The sequence below is a fragment of the Ranitomeya imitator genome, chromosome 3 (assembly GCF_032444005.1).
Source record: "Ranitomeya imitator isolate aRanImi1 chromosome 3, aRanImi1.pri, whole genome shotgun sequence".
NCBI lineage: Eukaryota > Metazoa > Chordata > Amphibia > Anura > Dendrobatidae > Ranitomeya > Ranitomeya imitator.
Window position 1 is genome coordinate 480,223,295 of NC_091284.1, and position 17,636 is coordinate 480,240,930.

At 44.8% G+C, this 17,636-nt stretch overlaps 1 protein-coding gene across 2 annotated transcripts in view; it reads right to left on the minus strand.

Moving 5' to 3' along the window:
* The window catches only part of SH3RF3 (SH3 domain containing ring finger 3), a 778,505-nt gene extending 761,196 nt beyond the window's left edge, over positions 1-17,309 (minus strand). Inside the window, exon 1 of one of the 2 annotated variants that reach the window (XM_069757545.1) lies at positions 16,490-17,309. In XM_069757545.1, coding sequence (XP_069613646.1) covers positions 16,490-16,990 — 501 coding nt within the window. In that variant the 5' untranslated portion in view covers positions 16,991-17,309. The remainder of the gene's footprint in view (positions 1-16,489) is intronic. The other variant, XM_069757544.1, reaches the window with a different exon arrangement.
* Positions 17,310-17,636: the final 327 nt, after the last annotated feature.

Below are 17,636 nucleotides of genomic sequence, written 5' to 3' on the forward strand. Positions count from 1 at the left end.
CATGGAGGGAGCGTGATGAACCGGCCATATGGGGCAGACGGCGAAGGGTTGTCTTTATGGAACAATTTGGGTAATCGACAGTTTTTAGAACAGCAGGGCCATTCCTGTTTCTGGGCACACTCACCAACTGCAGTCTGTAAAGGCAAATCTTAAAAAGTTGATCATGGGCTGGATTGTACTTTCCTTCCAGAAATCCTTGTATGCCAGGACTTATCACCATCCATCAGCCTTACAGCTGGAGCTAGAATAATACACCAGTGTGCACAGTCACTGGTCCGAACGCCGCCATGCAAAGTGCACAAAATACAGAACAATTTGCACTCAATGTAAAATATGTATTTATAAGGAAAAGCTGAAGGGATAAGCTCCATTTAAATCAGTAGGGGTCACCTGCATTGTGCGAGAAAGCAGCCCACTCCATGGAAAAACTGGGACAACACCGGCTTAAATGACTTCTAATAATGAACAGCATGAATGGGCCTGTAAGTTGTCCAGACTTCCCCTTCAATGCCAGACGCTATTGATTTTACCGGTGTGTACTTTACATAAGCAATAGAAAGGAGAATTCTAATCTTGAATTTAGGGCAATCTATATCCTCAATGAAGCTTTGACAATTCAGTAACCACCTTGATCAATAACGCAAACCAACATTACAGTAAGCAAGATACTTTCATTTACTAACAGTGAATGCATTACATGGTCAGCTATGTGATGTCACTCTGCACATCATGTCTAGGTAACGTGCTGACGAGCATACATTCTCTCCTCCAAGAGAAATCGGGCAGATTATGCTAATTACAGTCAGATCAGCATGTGATCATAGTGTGATCCATCTTCTCCATTCTGAAATTGGACTGCACTCAGATGTCATCAGATGTCAGGTTATAGACAGAGCTATGTAACCTATTAATATGGACATACAGGTTATAGACGGAGCTATGTAACCTATTTATATGGGCATACAGGTTATAGACGGAGCTATGTAACCTATTAATATGGACATACAGGTTATAGACGGAGCTATGTAACCTATTAATAAGGACATACAGGTTATAGACGGATCTATGTAACCTATTAATATGTGTATATAGGTTATAGACGGAGCTATGTAACCTATTAATATGGACATACAGGTTATAGACGGAGCTATGTAACCTATTAATATGTGTATATAGGTTATAGACGGAGCTATGTAACCTATTAATATGGGCATAGGCATATAGGTTATAGACAGAGCTATGTAACCTATTAATATTGGCATACAGGTTATAGACGGATCTATGTAACCTATTAATATGGGCATACAGGTTATAGACAGAGCTATGTAACCTATTAATATGTGCATACAGGTTATAGACGGAGCTATGTAACCTATTAATATGGGCATACAGGTTACAGACAGAGCTATGTAACCTATTAATATGTGCATACAGGTTATAGACGGAGCTATATAACCTATTAATATGGTCATAGAAGGTTATAGACGGAGCTATGTAAACTATTAATATGTGCATACAGGTTATAGACAGAGCTATGTAACTTATTAATATGGGCATAAAGGTTATAGAGAGAGCTATGTAAACTATTAATATGAGCATACAGGTTAGAGACGGAGCTATGTAACCTATTAATATGGGCATACAGGTTATAGACGGCTGAGAACAGTACTCCCAGTGTGTCTCATATCAGATGTGTTGTTGATAAATCATCTTTTATCACTTCATATAAACGCCCTCTTCCTGACTCTGGGGCGGATGGTGCCTAGAGATAAATCTGCCTCCGTACTTCATTATCGTGCCGGCGAGTCACCGGTACTTCTGCTCCCGATGATTCTGTACACCGGAGAATGCTGGGAGTGGAAGTACCAGTGCTTCGTCGGCACTTGTGCACTAGGAACGTGAAGCCAATGTCCTGAGAAGGGCGGAATACTGAAGTGGAACAAAGGCACTGGGACTGCACAGGCGTCAGATTATAGGACAGAAACTCAACGTCACAGGCACACAGTTACGCTATGGGAGGCGATTCACATGATAATGAAGTACGGACGCAGAGTTATCTTCCAGGCAGGCACCAACCGCCCCAGAGTCTGGATTAACTCATTTACATAAAGTGATAAAAGCGGATTTCTCAACAACACATCTGATATTAGACACAGGTAGGACTTTTTTTCAGCCATTTATAACCTGTATGCCCTTAATAGTAGGTTACATAGCTCAAAAGTGGTGACAGATTCCCTTTAACCCCTTTATCCCCAAGGGTGGTTTGCACGTTAATGACCGGGCCAATTTTTACAATTCTGACCACTGTCCCTTTGTGAGGTTATAACTCTGGAACGCTTCAACGGATCCCAGTGATTCTGACATTGTTTTCTCGTGACATATTGTACTTCATGACAATGGTAAAAATTCTTTGATAGTACCTGCGTTTATTTGTGAAAAAAAACGGAAATTTGGCGAAAATTATGAAAATTTCGCAATTTTCCAACTTTGAATTTTTATGCAATTAAATCACAGAGATATGTCACACAAAATACTTAATAAGTAACATTTCCCACATGTCTACTTTACATCAGCACAATTTTGGAACCAAAATTTTTTTTTGTTAGGGAGTTATAAGGGTTAAAAGTTGACCAGCAATTTCTCATTTCTACAACACCATTTTATTTTAGGGACCACATCTCATTTGAAGTCATTTTGAGGGGTCTATATGATAGAAAATACCCAAGTGTGACACCATTCTAAAAACTACACCCCTCAAGGTGCTCAAAACCATATTCAAGAAGTTTATTAACCCTTCTGGTGCTTCACAGGAATTTTTTGAATGTTTAAATAAAAATGAACATTTAACTTTTTTTCACAAAAAATTTAATTCAGCTCCAATTTGTATAATTTTACCAAGGGTAACAGGAGAAAATAGACCCCAAACATTGTTGTACAATTTGTCCTGAGCACGACAATACCCCACATGTGGGGGTAAACCACTGTTTGGGCGCATGGCAGAGCTCGGAAGCGAAGGAGCGCCATTTGACTTTTCAATACAAAATTGACTGGAATTGAGATGGGACGCCATGTTTCGTTTGGAGAGCCCCTGATGTGCCTAAACATTGAAACCCCCCACAAGTGACACCATTTTGGAAAGGAGACCCCTTAAGGAACTTATCTAGATGTGTGGTGAGCACTTTGACCCACCAAGTGCATCACAGAAGTTTATAATGTAGAACCGTAAAAATAAAAAATCATATTTTTTCACAAAAATTAAATTTCCGCCCCCAATGTTTTATTTTCCCAAGGGTAAGAGAAGAAATTGGACCCCAAAAGTTGTTATACAATTTGTCCTGAGTACGCTGATACCCCATATGTGGGGGTAAACCACTGTTTGGGCGGATGGGAGAGCTCGGAAGGGAAGGAGCGCCGTTTGACTTTTCAATGCAAAATTGACAGGAATTGAGATGGGACGCCATGTTGCATTTGGAGAGCCACTGATGTGCCTAAACATTGAAACCCCCCACAAGTGACACCATTTTGGAAAGTACACCCCCTAAGGAACTTATCTAGATGTGTGGTGAACACTTTGACCCACCAAGTGCTTCACAGAAGTTTATAATGCAGAGCCGTAAAAATAAAACAAAAAATTTTTCCCACAAAAATTATTTTTTTAGCCCCCAGTTTATTATTTTCCCAAGGGTAACAGGAGAAAGTGGACCCCAAAATTTGTTGTCCAATTTGTTCTGAGTGCGCTGATACCCCATATGTGGGGGGGAACCACTGTTTTGGCGCATGGGAGGGCTCGGAAGGGAAGGAGCTCCATTTGGAATGCAGGCTTAGATGGAATGGTCTGCAGGTGTCACATTACATTTGCAGAGCCCCTAATGTACCGAAACAGTAGAAACCCCCCACAATTGACACCATTTTGGAAACTAGACCCCTAAGGAACTCATCTAGATGTGTTGTGAGAGTTTTGAACCCCCAAGTGTTTCACTACAGTTTGTAACGCAGAGCCGTGAAAATTGAAAAAAAAAAATCTTTCCCCCAAAAATTATTTTTTAGCCCCCAGTTTTGTATTTTCCCGAGGGTAAGAGGAGAAATTTGACCCCAAAAGTTGTTGTCCAATTTGTCCTGAGTACGCTGATACCCCATATGTTGGGGGGAACCACCGTTTGGGCGCATGGGAGGGCTCGGAAGGGAAGGAGTGCCGTTTGGAATGCAGACAGATGGAATGGTCTGCAGGCGTCACATTGCGTTTGCAGAACCCCTAATGTACCTAAACAGTAGAAACCCCCCACAAGTGACCCCATATTGGAAACTAGACCCCCATGGAACTTATCTAGATGTGTTGTGAGAACTTTGAACCCCCAAGTGTTTCACTACAGTTTATAACGCAGAGCCGTGAAAATAAAAAAATCTTTTTTTTTCCCACAAAAATTATTTTTTAGCCCCCAGTTTTGTATTTTCCCAAGGGTAACAGGAGAAATTGGACCCCAAAAGTTGTTGTCCTATTTGTCCTGAGTACGCTGATACCCCATATGTTGGGGTAAACCCCTGTTTGGGCACACGGGAGAGCTCGGAAGGGAAGGAGCACTGTTTTACTTTTTCAACGCAGAATTGGCTGGAATTGAGATCGGACGCCATGTCGCGTTTGGAGAGCCCCTGATGTGCCTAAACAGTGGAAACCCCCCAATTATAACTGAAACCCTAATCCAAACACACCCCTAACCCTAATCCCAACAGTAACCCTAACCACACCTCTAACCCTGACACACCCCTAACCCTAATCCCAACCCTATTCCCAACTGTAAATGTAATCTAAACCCTAACCGTAACTTTAGCCCCAACCCTAACTGTAGCCTTAACCCTAGCCCCAACCCTAACTTTAGCCCCAACCCAAACTGTAGCCCTAACCCTAGCCCTAACCATAGCCCTAACCCTAACTTTAGCCCTAACCATAGCCCTAACCCTAACTTTAGCCCCAACCCTAACTGTAGCCTTAACCCTAGCCCTAGCCCAAACCCTAACCCTAGCCCTAACCCTGGCCCTAATGGAAAAATGGAAATAAATACATTTTTTTAATTTTTCCCTAACTAAGGGGGTGATGAAGGGGGGTTTGATTTACTTTTATAGCGGGTTTTTTAGCGGATTTTTATGATTGGCAGCCGTCACACACTGAAAGACGCTTTTTATTGCAAAAAATATTTTTTGCGTTACCACATTTTGAGAGCTATAATTTTTCCATATTTTGGTTCACAGAGTCATGTGAGGTCTTGTTTTTTGCGGGACGAGTTGACGTTTTTATTGGTAACATTTTCGGGCACGTTACATTTTTTGATCGCTGTTTATTCCGATTTTTGCGAGGCAGAATGACCAAAAACCAGCTATTCATGAATTTCTTTTGGGGGAGGCGTTTATACCGTTCCGCGTTTGGTAAAATTGATAAAGCAGTTTTATTCTTCGGGTCAGTACGATTACAGCGACACCTCATTTATATCATTTTTTTATGTTTTGGCGCTTTTATACGATAAAAACTATTTTATAGAAAAAATATTTATTTTTGCATCGCTTTATTCTCAGGACTATAACTTTTTTTTTTTTGCTGATGATGATGTGTGGTGGCTCGTTTTTTGCGGGACAAGATGACGCTTTCAGCGGTATCATGGTTATTTATATCTGTCTTTTTGATCGCGTGTTATTCCACTTTTTGTTCGGCGGTATGATAATAAAACGTTGTTTTTTGCCTCGTTTTTTTTTTTTTTTTTTTTTCTTACGGTGTTTACTGAAGGGGTTAACTAGTGGGCCAATTTTATAGGTCGGGCCGTTACGGACGCGGCGATACTAAATATGTGTACTTTTATTGTTTTTTTTTTTATTTAGATAAAGAAATGTATTTAATATTTTTTTTTATTTTTTTTTTTTACACATTTTGAAAAATTTTTTTTAACTTTTTTACATTGTCCCAGGGGGGGACATCACAGATCAGTGATCTGACAGTGTGCACAGCACTCTGTCAGATCACTGATCTGACATGCAGCGCTGCAGCCTTCACAGTGCCTGCTCTGAGCAGGCTCTGTGAAGCCACCTCCCTCCCTGCAGGACCCGGATCCGCGGCCATCTTGGATCCGGGGCTGGAGGAAGCAGGGAGGGAGGTGAGACCCTCGCAGCAACGCGATCACATATCGTTGCTGCGGGGGGCTCAGGGAAGCCCGCAGGGAGCCCCCTCCCTGCGGGAAGCTTCCCTATACCGCCGGCACATCGCGATCATCTTTGATCGCGGTGTGCCAGGGGTTAATGTGCCGGGGGCGGTCCGTGACCGCTCCTGGCACATAGTGCCGGATGTCAGCTGCGATAAACAGCTGACACCCGGCCGCGATCGGCGGCGCTCCCCCCGTGAGCGCCGCCGATTGCGCTGGACGTACTATCCCGTCCGTGGTCATGGGGGCCCACCCCACCTCGACGGGATAGTACGTCCCATGTCAGAAAGGGGTTAAGGAAAACAGTTATATCCACAATTTCTAGACGTGAAGATGCACATGCAGAGAATCAGTGCCATACTCACTAGTGTTCACTAATAAATGTGTTAACCCTACATCCTTCTGACATACGTATATGAAGCATTAACCCTTCTCTTCTGAATGGCAGCAGGACGATAGTACAGTCCTCCTCACAACGATGAAAGGCTTCAAAGTGACCTAGATCTTTATGAATATTTTCCAAAGGGGATTGACTACTCAGACTCAATTTCCTCTTAGGAAAATGCTGAGCTCCAATCATCTGTAGTAGCCTGGAGAGTTTGCACGGTCTGGCGGCATGAACAAGGAATAGTTGATGAATGATCTGCATTGGCCTTTTAGCGAGAACTCTGGCTCTTCTTGCGGTAATGTGATCTGATACCAGGCTATCTGGATATTCATCCTATGACTCAATGGATGTGTGGATGTTTTTCATTAGATTATTCGACAACACAGGTTTTAAAACTTCTTAAGAATCCTCTGAATCAAGCAAAAGACAGAAAAAAGAAAATGACATATACTATCCATTACCTGCAACCTAAAAGGTGACCTTTCCCGCATGTAGGGCTGCTTATTTAAAGGGAATCTGTTAGCAGTTTTTTGCTATGTAATCTAAGAGTAGCATGATAGACCCTGATCCCAGTGATGTATCACATACTGGATTGCTTGGTGTATTTTTGATAGAATCCCTTTTTTCTCTGTTATTAAAATGTAGAAAAGGTCAGAATGCTGCTTTGTGTGCAACCCCGACATCACTCCTGATTAACAGCCTCCTCTGTACACTGTCAACAAACTGACAATCATTGGTGGGGCAGGGTAATACAAATTAGCTGGACTGGCTTGCATGAGACCTAGTCAGGCAGTGATAATCTCCTGATAATAAAACACTGATTGTATTTAAACTACAACACATCAATACTACAATAACACTACAATACACTACAATAATAGATAAACCATTATTTCTTATTTTTAGTGACTCTATAGCGACAGGGTCTGTTCCGCAGGACTGGCGCATAGCAAATGTGGTGCCAATATTCAAAAAGGGCTCTAAAAGTGAACCTGGAAATTATAGGCCAGTAAGTCTAACCTCTATTGTTGGTAAAATATTTGAAGGGTTTCTGAGGGATGTTATTCTGGATTATCTCAATGAGAATAACTGTTTAACTCCATATCAGCATGGGTTTATGAGAAATCGCTCCTGTCAAACCAATCTAATCAGTTTTTATGAAGAGGTAAGCTATAGGCTGGACCACGGTGAGTCATTGGACGTGGTATATCTCGATTTTTCCAAAGCGTTTGATACCGTGCCACACAAGAGGTTGGTACACAAAATGAGAATGCTTGGTCTGGGGGAAAATGTGTGTAAATGGGTTAGTAACTGGCTTAGTGATAGAAAGCAGAGGGTGGTTATAAATGGTATAGTCTCTAACTGGGTCGCTGTGACCAGTGGGGTACCGCAGGGGTCAGTATTGGGACCTGTTCTCTTCAACATATTCATTAATGATCTGGTAGAAGGTTTACACAGTAAAATATCGATATTTGCAGATGATACAAAACTATGTAAAGCAGTTAATACAAGAGAAGATAGTATTCTGCTACAGATGGATCTGGATAAGTTGGAAACTTGGGCTGAAAGGTGGCAGATGAGGTTTAACAATGATAAATGTAAGGTTATACACATGGGAAGAGGGAATCAATATCACCATTACACACTGAACGGGAAACCACTGGGTAAATCTGACAGGGAGAAAGACTTGGGGATCCTAGTTAATGATAAACTTACCTGGAGCAGCCAGTGCCAGGCAGCAGCTGCCAAGGCAAACAGGATCATGGGGTGCATTAAAAGAGGTCTGGATACACATGATGAGAGCATTATACTGCCTCTGTACAAATCCCTAGTTAGACCGCACATGGAGTACTGTGTCCAGTTTTGGGCACCGGTGCTCAGGAAGGATATAATGGAACTAGAGAGAGTACAAAGGAGGGCAACAAAATTAATAAAGGGGATGGGAGAACTACAATACCCACATAGATTAGCGAAATTAGGATTATTTAGTCTAGAAAAAAGACGACTGAGGGGCGATCTAATAACCATGTATAAGTATATAAGGGGACAATACAAATATCTCGCTGAGGATCTGTTTATACCAAGGAAGGTGACGGGCACAAGGGGGCATTCTTTGCGTCTGGAGGAGAGAAGGTTTTTCCACCAACATAGAAGAGGATTCTTTACTGTTAGGGCAGTGAGAATCTGGAATTGCTTGCCTGAGGAGGTGGTGATGGCGAACTCAGTCGAGGGGTTCAAGAGAGGCCTGGATGTCTTCCTGGAGCAGTACAATATTGTATCATACAATTATTAGGTTCTGTAGAAGGACGTAGATCTGGGGATTTATTATGATGGAATATAGGCTGAACTGGATGGACAAATGTCTTTTTTCGACCTTACTAACTATGTTACTATGTTACTATGTTATCCTAATAAGTGACACATCCCTGGAATCAGGCTCATTTGCTCTATAATATGCTGTGCTCAGATTAAATAGCAAAAAGCTGCAGACAAATTCCCTTTAACAGCGATATGGAGAAGATCAGGCAACAGCACAGAAATGCAAATTCTGTGAGGTTCACTATACACAGTCATCCTGCATTCATTATAGATATTCCAATAGGACAGGCGATGCCCGATATTGGCAAATACTGGCCTTTAAAGAGTTTAGAGATGATACGGGGGTATCAGGGCTGTGTTCCTCCTGAACGGATACAAAGAAAGAGACTACATGGTGTCCTTTGCACTTGTGCCCCCTGGCATAGCAGTATGGTAACTGTTGGACATAGTGAGTTACATAACAAACAGGACAATGTATATTGTGTGTATTTCTTTTATATAAATGTATAGCCAGTTACATAAAGCAACATTAATGTCCCATACTCATACAATTCTCAGTATATTATAATATACAGCACAATGAATAGTTCTTGGTGTCTTTAGTATTGCTGGCATTGGATTACACTGCACGCATAATACATCCCTCATTTCATCTGAAATGTAGTAAAGAACAGGCAGCTGTAGGGACAAAATTATCCCAGCCGTTGGTGTTCTCACGTATTTTACTGCATGTGTTCAGGTGCATGGCATGGCTCCAGGTACTATACAGTCATGGACAAAAATTTTGAGAATGAGACAAATATTAATTTTTCCAAAGTCTACTGCTTCATTTTTTCTAATGGCAATTTGCATATACTCCGGAATGTCAGAGTGATCAGCTTAACAGCAATTACTGTACTTGCAAAGTCAATATTTGCCCAGAAAATGAACTTTAACCCCCAAAACACATTTCAACATCATTGCAGTCCTGCCTTAAAAGGAGCAGCTAACATCGTTTTATTGATTGATCCATTAACACAGGTGTGGGTGTTGATGAGGACAGGGCTGGCGATCAATCAGTCATGATTAAGTAAGAATGACATCACTGGACACTTTAAAAGGAGGCTGGTGCTTGGTATCATTGTTTCTCTTCAATTAACCATGGTTATCTAAAGAAACACATGCAGCCATCATTGCACTGCACAAAAATGGCCTAACAGGGAAGAGTATCGCAGCTACGAAGATTGCACCTCAGTCAACAATCTATCGCATCATCAAGAACTTCAAGGAGAGAGCTTCCATTGTTGTCAAAAAGGCTCCAGGGCGCCCAAGAAAGACCAGCAAGCGCCAGGACCGTATCTTAAAACTGTTTCAGCTGCGGGATCGGACTACCAGCAGTGCCGAGCTTGCTCAGGAATGGCAGCAGGCTGGTGTGAGTGCTTCTGCACGCACTGTGAGGTGGAGACTCTTTGAGCAAGGCCTGGTTTCAAGGAGGGCAGCAAAGAAGCCACTTCTCTCCAGAAAAAACATCAGGGACCGACTGATATTCTGCAAAAGGTACAGGGAGTGGACTGCTGAGGACTGGGGCAAAGTCATTTTCTCTGATGAATCCCCTTTTCGATTGTTTGGGTCATCTGGAAAACAGCTTATTCGGAGAAGAAGAGGTGAGCGCTACCACCAGTCTTGTCTCATGCCAACTGTAAAGCATCCTGAAACCATTCATGTGTGGGGTTGCTTCTCAGCCAAGGGAATCGGCTCACTCACAGTCTTGCCTAAAAACACAGCCATGAATAAAGAATGGTACCAGAATGTCCTCCAAGAGCAACTTCTCCCAACCGTCCAAGAGCAGTTTGGCGCCCAACAATGCCTTTTCCAGCATGATGGAGCACCTTGCCATAAAGCAAAGGTGATAACTAAATGGCTCATGGAACAAAACAGAGATTTTGGGTCCATGGCCTGGAAACTCCCCAGATCTTAATCCCATTGAGAACTTGTGGTCAATCATCAAGAGACGGGTGGACAAACAAAAACCAAGTAATTCTCGCAAAATGCAAGCATTGATTATGCAAGAATGGACTGCTATCAGTCAGGATTTGGTCCAGAAGTTGATTGAGAGCATGCCAGGGAGAATTGCAGAGGTCTTCAAGAAGAAGGGGCAACACTGCAAATATTGACTTGCTGCATTAACTCATTCTAACTGTCAACATAACCTATTGGTGCTCATAATATGATTGCAATTAAATTTCTGTATGTGATAAACATCAGACAAACATTGATAAAAACCAGAGGGCAGCAGATCATGTGAAAATATAATTTTGGTATCATTCTCAAAAATTTTGGCCATGACTGTACTACTACTGCTGTTAGTTAGATTTACACTCAATTTAAGATGGAGAGTTTAGTATCTTTGTTGAGCTATGTATACCCAAAATCCAACTAGTGCCCTCTAATATGCGCCATAAATGAGCTGTAATCGACTATATACCGGTCAACTGGCATTCAATCACATTGGCCAACACAAAGTATATGGTGACAGAAGGATCGTTAATGCAGTTGTTCTGTTCCCATGGAGCATGCGTGTCTTAGGGTACCGTCACACTATACGATTTACCTACGATCACGACCAGCGATATGACCTGGCCGTGATCATAGGTAAATCGTAGTGTGGTCGCTGGGGAGCTGTCACAGAGACAGCTCTCCAGCGACCAACGATGCCGAGGTCCCTGGGTAACCAGGGTAAACATCGGGTAACTAAGCGCAGGACCGCGCTTAGTAACCCGATGTTTACCCTGGTTACAAGCGTAAAACTAAAAAAAAACAAACAGCACATACTTACATTCTGGTGTCCGTCAGGTCCCTTGCCGTCTGCTTCCTGCACTCACTGACTGCCGGCCGTAAAGTGAAAGTGAAAGCACAGCCGCTGTGCTCTGCTTTCACTTTACGTCCGGCAGTCACAGTGCGGGAAGCAGACGGCAAGGGACCTGACGGACACCAGAATGTAAGTATGTGCTGTTTGTTGTTTTTTTAGTTTTACGCTTGTAACCAGGGTAAACATCGGGTTACTAAGCGCGGTCCTGCGCTTAGTTACCCGATGTTTACCCTGGTTACAAGCGAATGCATCGCTGGATCGCATCGCTAGATCGGTGTCACACACACCGATCTAGCGATGACAGCGGGAGATCCAGCGATGAAAGAAAGTTCTAAACGATCTGCTACGACGTACGATTCTCAGCAGGATCCCTGATCGCTGCTGCGTGTCAGACACAGCGATATCGTAACGATATCGCTGGAACGTCACGAATCGTACCGTCGTAGCGATCGAAATGGTATAGTGTGACGGTACCCTTAGGCAGCACCTCCCCTGTAAAGTGGCGGCATAAAAGATCCAATCACACAATGAAAGAGCGTTTTGATCATACTGTACATCTGCTGATTAGCATCATGGGCCGATGTTCTTACAGCGCGATCTACCATTGTCGGCCCCTTATTATACACAAAAGAAAGGCCATCAATGTCTAATCTCCACCAATTAGCTGGTTCAATGGGCTGTGGAGATACCAGTTAAACCTCCAGGAATCTAATATTTTACCCTTTCCAAAGTAAATGGACAAGCCCTTTAAGTTGTAGAGCATTCCACTGACAAGAAGCTGTAAGAGAGCTGGAGTCACCAGAAAACAGATCACTAAGGATATATTATCATTCTAGCATGTCTCATTATATAGGCATAGATCATTCTAGCATTGTTCTTAGGGGAATAACAATAGTGGGTACAGGACGTGAAGTTGCACTTGGGCCTTGGAGCCTAGTCGGGACCAACTCGTCCCACTGACACATATAAGAAGAACAATATTCATGTCGGTGATAGTTGGAGGTCCTTCTTGAGATTTGTCATTGGATCCTCTTGAGCTACAAGTTACATCACTGATTGTTCTAATAAAGTCAGTAATGTCACCAGCAATCAAACAATAGTATACAGTAGTCATAGAGGGTGAAAGGGCGGTCTACAATCCGTACAACGTTAATATTCTATTTGTTTAGTATGTATTAAAAATGCTTCACAATCACCGAGATTCCAATAAACGTTTATTGTAATCTTTCCCAAATTTACAAACAGAGTACCGCTGGGCACTTCCCAGGGCGCAAGTCTTAGGCTACGTTCACATTAGCAATTCCCGACGCAGCGTCATGCGCCCCTATATTTAACATGGGGGGCGCATGGACATGCGTTGTGCTGCGTTGTGCGACGCATGCGTTTTTTTTGCCGCAAGCGATGGGCGCAGACAACGCAACAAGTTGCATTTTTTTTGCGTCCAAATTTCGGCAAAAAAGGACGCATGCGTCGCAAAACGCAGCGTTTTTGCGTGCGGTTTGGTGCGTTTTTATTTGCGTTGTGCGTTGCGTCGCCGACGCAGCGGCGCACAACGCAAATGTGAACGTAGCCTTAGGCGAATGGAATATTGGCTGGTGTTACTGAGCAGCCTGAAGACAGGTCAAGCAAAAATGTCATTTGTTTAAAATCAAAGGTTAATTTGAAAAAGGTCCTAAAAATGAATGATTTTGTGATCCATAAATGAAACAAAATAAAAGATGAAAAAGCATATATTCTAGTGCTCTTTTTGGATGCATCATAGTTTTGGGCTCTAAAAAACGTCAAACCATCGATATCAAAACTGCAGGGTAAAGGCTGTTCTGCCCAGCGAAAGCGACAGATAACCCACCAGTATGGACCATCTAAGGTGACAGGCTTGTTCTAACTCTCCCAAAATGGCAGCTATGGATTTTTAAAGCTTTTTGTTCTCAGAGGTGTTTGGCAGTAACATAAAGTGCATTTACACTGAGATTATTGTGAACAAGCTTTTTAAGAACGCTCGTTTCACAGTAATCTTGCCGTGTAAACAGGCCGACAATCACCTGACGACAAGCAAATCTGTTGTTCATCGGGTGACATTATTTTTAGTCTAGTTTTAAAATCATCGTTTTTGGCAACATATCGTTCTGTGTAAATATAACTTTTGCTACCAAGAACAATGGCGGTTTATGCACGCTGAGCGATCTATTACAGATTGTTCAGTGCGCATCGTTTAGTGGGATCGGTCTGTGTAAACAGGCTTTTAAAGGGAATCTGTCACCAGGTTTTGCCACCTAATCTGTGAGCAGCATAATGTAGAGACAGAGACCCTGATTCCAGGAATGAGTCACATACTGGGCTGCTTACTGTAGTTTGGATAAAATCGCAGATTTATCAGCAGGAGATGGTCATTATAGGACTAGTAAACTCATTTCTGATTGGCAGCTTTATGTGTACACTGTATATGGGCAGAAAGTTGCCAATCAGTGATGTGGGCAGGTTTATACAGACATTTGGATATCTGGTAGGTTTGCAGCAGAGAAGATGGAGTGTTTAAAAATAACAGCAAGCAGCTCAGTAAGGCTACGTTCACATTTGCGTTGTTGGGCGCAGCGTCGTCGACGCATAGCGATGCATGCGTCATGCGCCCCTATCTTTAACATGGGGGGCACATTGACATGCGCTGGTAAGCGTTGTATTGCGTTTTACGACGCATGCGTCAATTTGACGCACCAGACAGGGCGCGGAGGACGTTTTCCCTGCGCCAAAATTCATGAACATTACTATTTTATGTCAACGCATGCGTCAAAAAAGGCAGCATTGTGTATATGCGTTGTGGGTTGCGTCGACGACGCTGCGCCCAACAACGCAAATGTGAACGTAGCCTAAGTGATACATTGTTGGAATCAGGGTCTCAGTCTCTACATTATTCTACTCTCAGATGAGTAGCAAAAACCTGGTGACAGATTACCTTTAAACAACAGCTAGTCATTAAATATTTAGTGATTGGTGGACATTTAGTGCTCGCCCTAGTAAGCATGCATAAGTACGGTAGGTCAAGAAGAACAGCTGTCAGCCAGCTGCTAATGAAAGTGTATGGCTGCCTTTAGGTATGTTCAAATATGGCAAATTAGTTTAAAAAATCTTGGGAACAAAAAAACTACAGCAAATAAAAGCTTAGCACTCACTGCATAAGTCATTAGTAGCATCCTTCAGATCTGCAGTTATCGGCCGCCCCTCACCAGGGTAGACCCCTTTAACGTTGGCCAATCAGATGCAAAGCTTTAGCTAGTAGAGATTTCTATCATGAGAACCTACTTAAAGGGCAAGGTCTGCAGAAGTGGCATAAGGCATGGTAGTTCAAAGACGGAGCAGCAATAAGGGTATGTGTCCACGTTCAGGATTGCATCAGGATTGCGTCAGGATTTTATGCAGGTAAAATCCTGACCAAATCTGCACCTGAGGTCACTGGCAGGTCACCTGCGCTGTCCTTGCGTTTTTTCTACAATGTAAGGACATGCTGCGTTCTTAAAAGAAGCGCCGCATGTGCGTTTTTGTGGGTATGCCGCATGCGTCTTTTTCATGAAATCCCCTCCACTATGCTGTAACATCTGGACGCTGCGTGTTTGCCGCTGCGGCTCAACGCAGCGTTTCCTGAACGTGGAAACATACCCTAACAGTATATGGCCTCATCACACTGCACCCCCCATGTGTGCTGTGAGCCCACCTACCCACGGCCCCTGCTGAGATACTGACGTTAGAAGTGACGGAATGGGAACAGCACATACTTCAAGCACAAGTTGTATGGCTCGTCCTGTCCCTTCCATCTCCCCTTTATCAGGAGCTCCTTGTATAACAGTTCCCATGTTCTCAGTAATGACAGGAAACCCCTATAGCGTCAGTTCTGTACGTGACAGTTCAGGTGACAGTTCCCATAAAAATGTACCGTGAAACTTTATGGACATATTATATGGGCCGACGGTCAGATAAGTAAGGAGATGTATCCGTAGGGGCTTCCAGTGACCCAGGCGGACAGCGAGCTCTGGCTACAGCCCCCAACAACGACCACCGTGGCGCTGACAAGCCTCCTCATTTCCATAACAGCATGTCCGTCCATGTGATATAACAAAAAACATAAAATACAGGTAAAAAAAAAATCACTGCCCAAGCAGAAGCCAGCGCCTGGTCTGCAGAATACAGCCATCAGCCATTACTTCTGCCCTGTATGTAAGCTGTGAGACATATCAGAGTCTCCTGGCAGGACAGGGTTAATAATGTGATGTAATAATGGCAGGGTAAATCATCTCTCCTGGATTGCCAGCCTGGGCGATGTACATGCCGGCCATAATGGAAGGTCCAGGGGCTGCTCTCTGGGCCATACATGTGATCAGTTATGTGCCCAGTGCCACCAGGGGGCACAAGCCTGGACATCCCACATCCACCACCCACTGGCATGCTGGGACTACTAGTGACCCAGAATATGATAGCCACAGCCCCCTAGTCTATTAGTCATTCCTAGTCCACAGATGGGTGCCACTCACAGCTGGTAGATGGCACCGCACCATAGTGAATGAGATCATGAGCTCCTGATTTCACCTGGCAGAGGAGTCCTGAATGCCATGTGTAGATCTGCCCCTGTATTAGGGTGACACCATGGCATTGTGCCCCCAGTGATACATGAATCTGCAGACTGGCACAGTAGTAGAACACCTGGCACAGGCAGCATGTGGTGCCACACAGCACATCAGTGACACGTGAGCCACTGGCACATACCTTGGCTAGCAGGATGGCATTGTGGCTGGCAGCAGCCAGGTCCCTCAGGTTGGAGGTCCCTCCGGTGGCAGCACATCCCGGGCTGTGGTTGTTGCTGTTGTTGCTGCCAGCACAGTGGTGCCCGCCAGCAGTGGGGCTCCCCGTGGGGCTATTCCGGGGTCTCTGCCGGATCCCATCCAGAAGCCGGACCAGCAGGATATTGGCCGGTAAATCATCCACCCCGCACTCCACCAGGATGCGGCACTCCGGGCAGCGGAGCTCGTTCCGGGAGCTGACAATGCTCTGCAGGCAGCGGCGGCAGAAGGTGTGCTGGCACGGCAGTACCCGGGCAGTGGTGTCCAGCCGCTCCAGGCACACGGAGCACTCCAGCAGATCCAGCAGCGAGGACTCGTCCATGTCTGCCCCGTCTCTCCTGCCTCCCTGTCTCCTCTCCTCCTCTTCCCCCTTGGATGGCTTCTGTGGTCCCTTGGAGGTGCACAGCCAGGATGCCCCGAGGAGCATCTAGAACAGCCGGAGGGGGCAGCAGCCAGGCGGGGAAATGGACAACTCCACAGTCCCGGAGTCTGGAGACTGCCTGGCACTGTACTGCCTCACATGGGCCACTTCATAGACGCACAAAGCAGCCCCTCACCGCCTCCGTGCCAGCCCCTAACTTCATGGCAGTGCCCCGATCAGCAGCAGGGCATGTGCGGCATTGTGCTGCCTTCTGGTGACCTGTCCCTCACCCCCTCAGCAGCTCCATAGCGGCTCTGTAACCTGAGCGCAGCCTGCAAATGGAGGGAGGAGGAGCAGCTGGCCGGGGCTGACTGACGCTGGGACTGCCTGACGGTGGGGCTGCCTGACGGTGGGGCTGCCTGACGCTGGGGCTGCCTGACGGTGGGGCTGCCTGACGCTGGGGCTGCCTGACGGTGGGGCTGCCTGACGCTGGGGCTGCCTGACGCTGGGGCTGCCTGACGGTGGGGCTGCCTGACGCTGGGGCTGCCTGACGGTGGGGCTGCCTGACGGTGGGGCTGCCTGACGGTGGGGCTGCCTGACGGTGGGGCTGCCTGACGGTGAGACTGACTGACGCTGAGACTGACTGACGCTGGGACTGCCTGACGGTGGGGCTGACTGACGGTGGGGCTGACGCTGAGACTGACTGACGGTG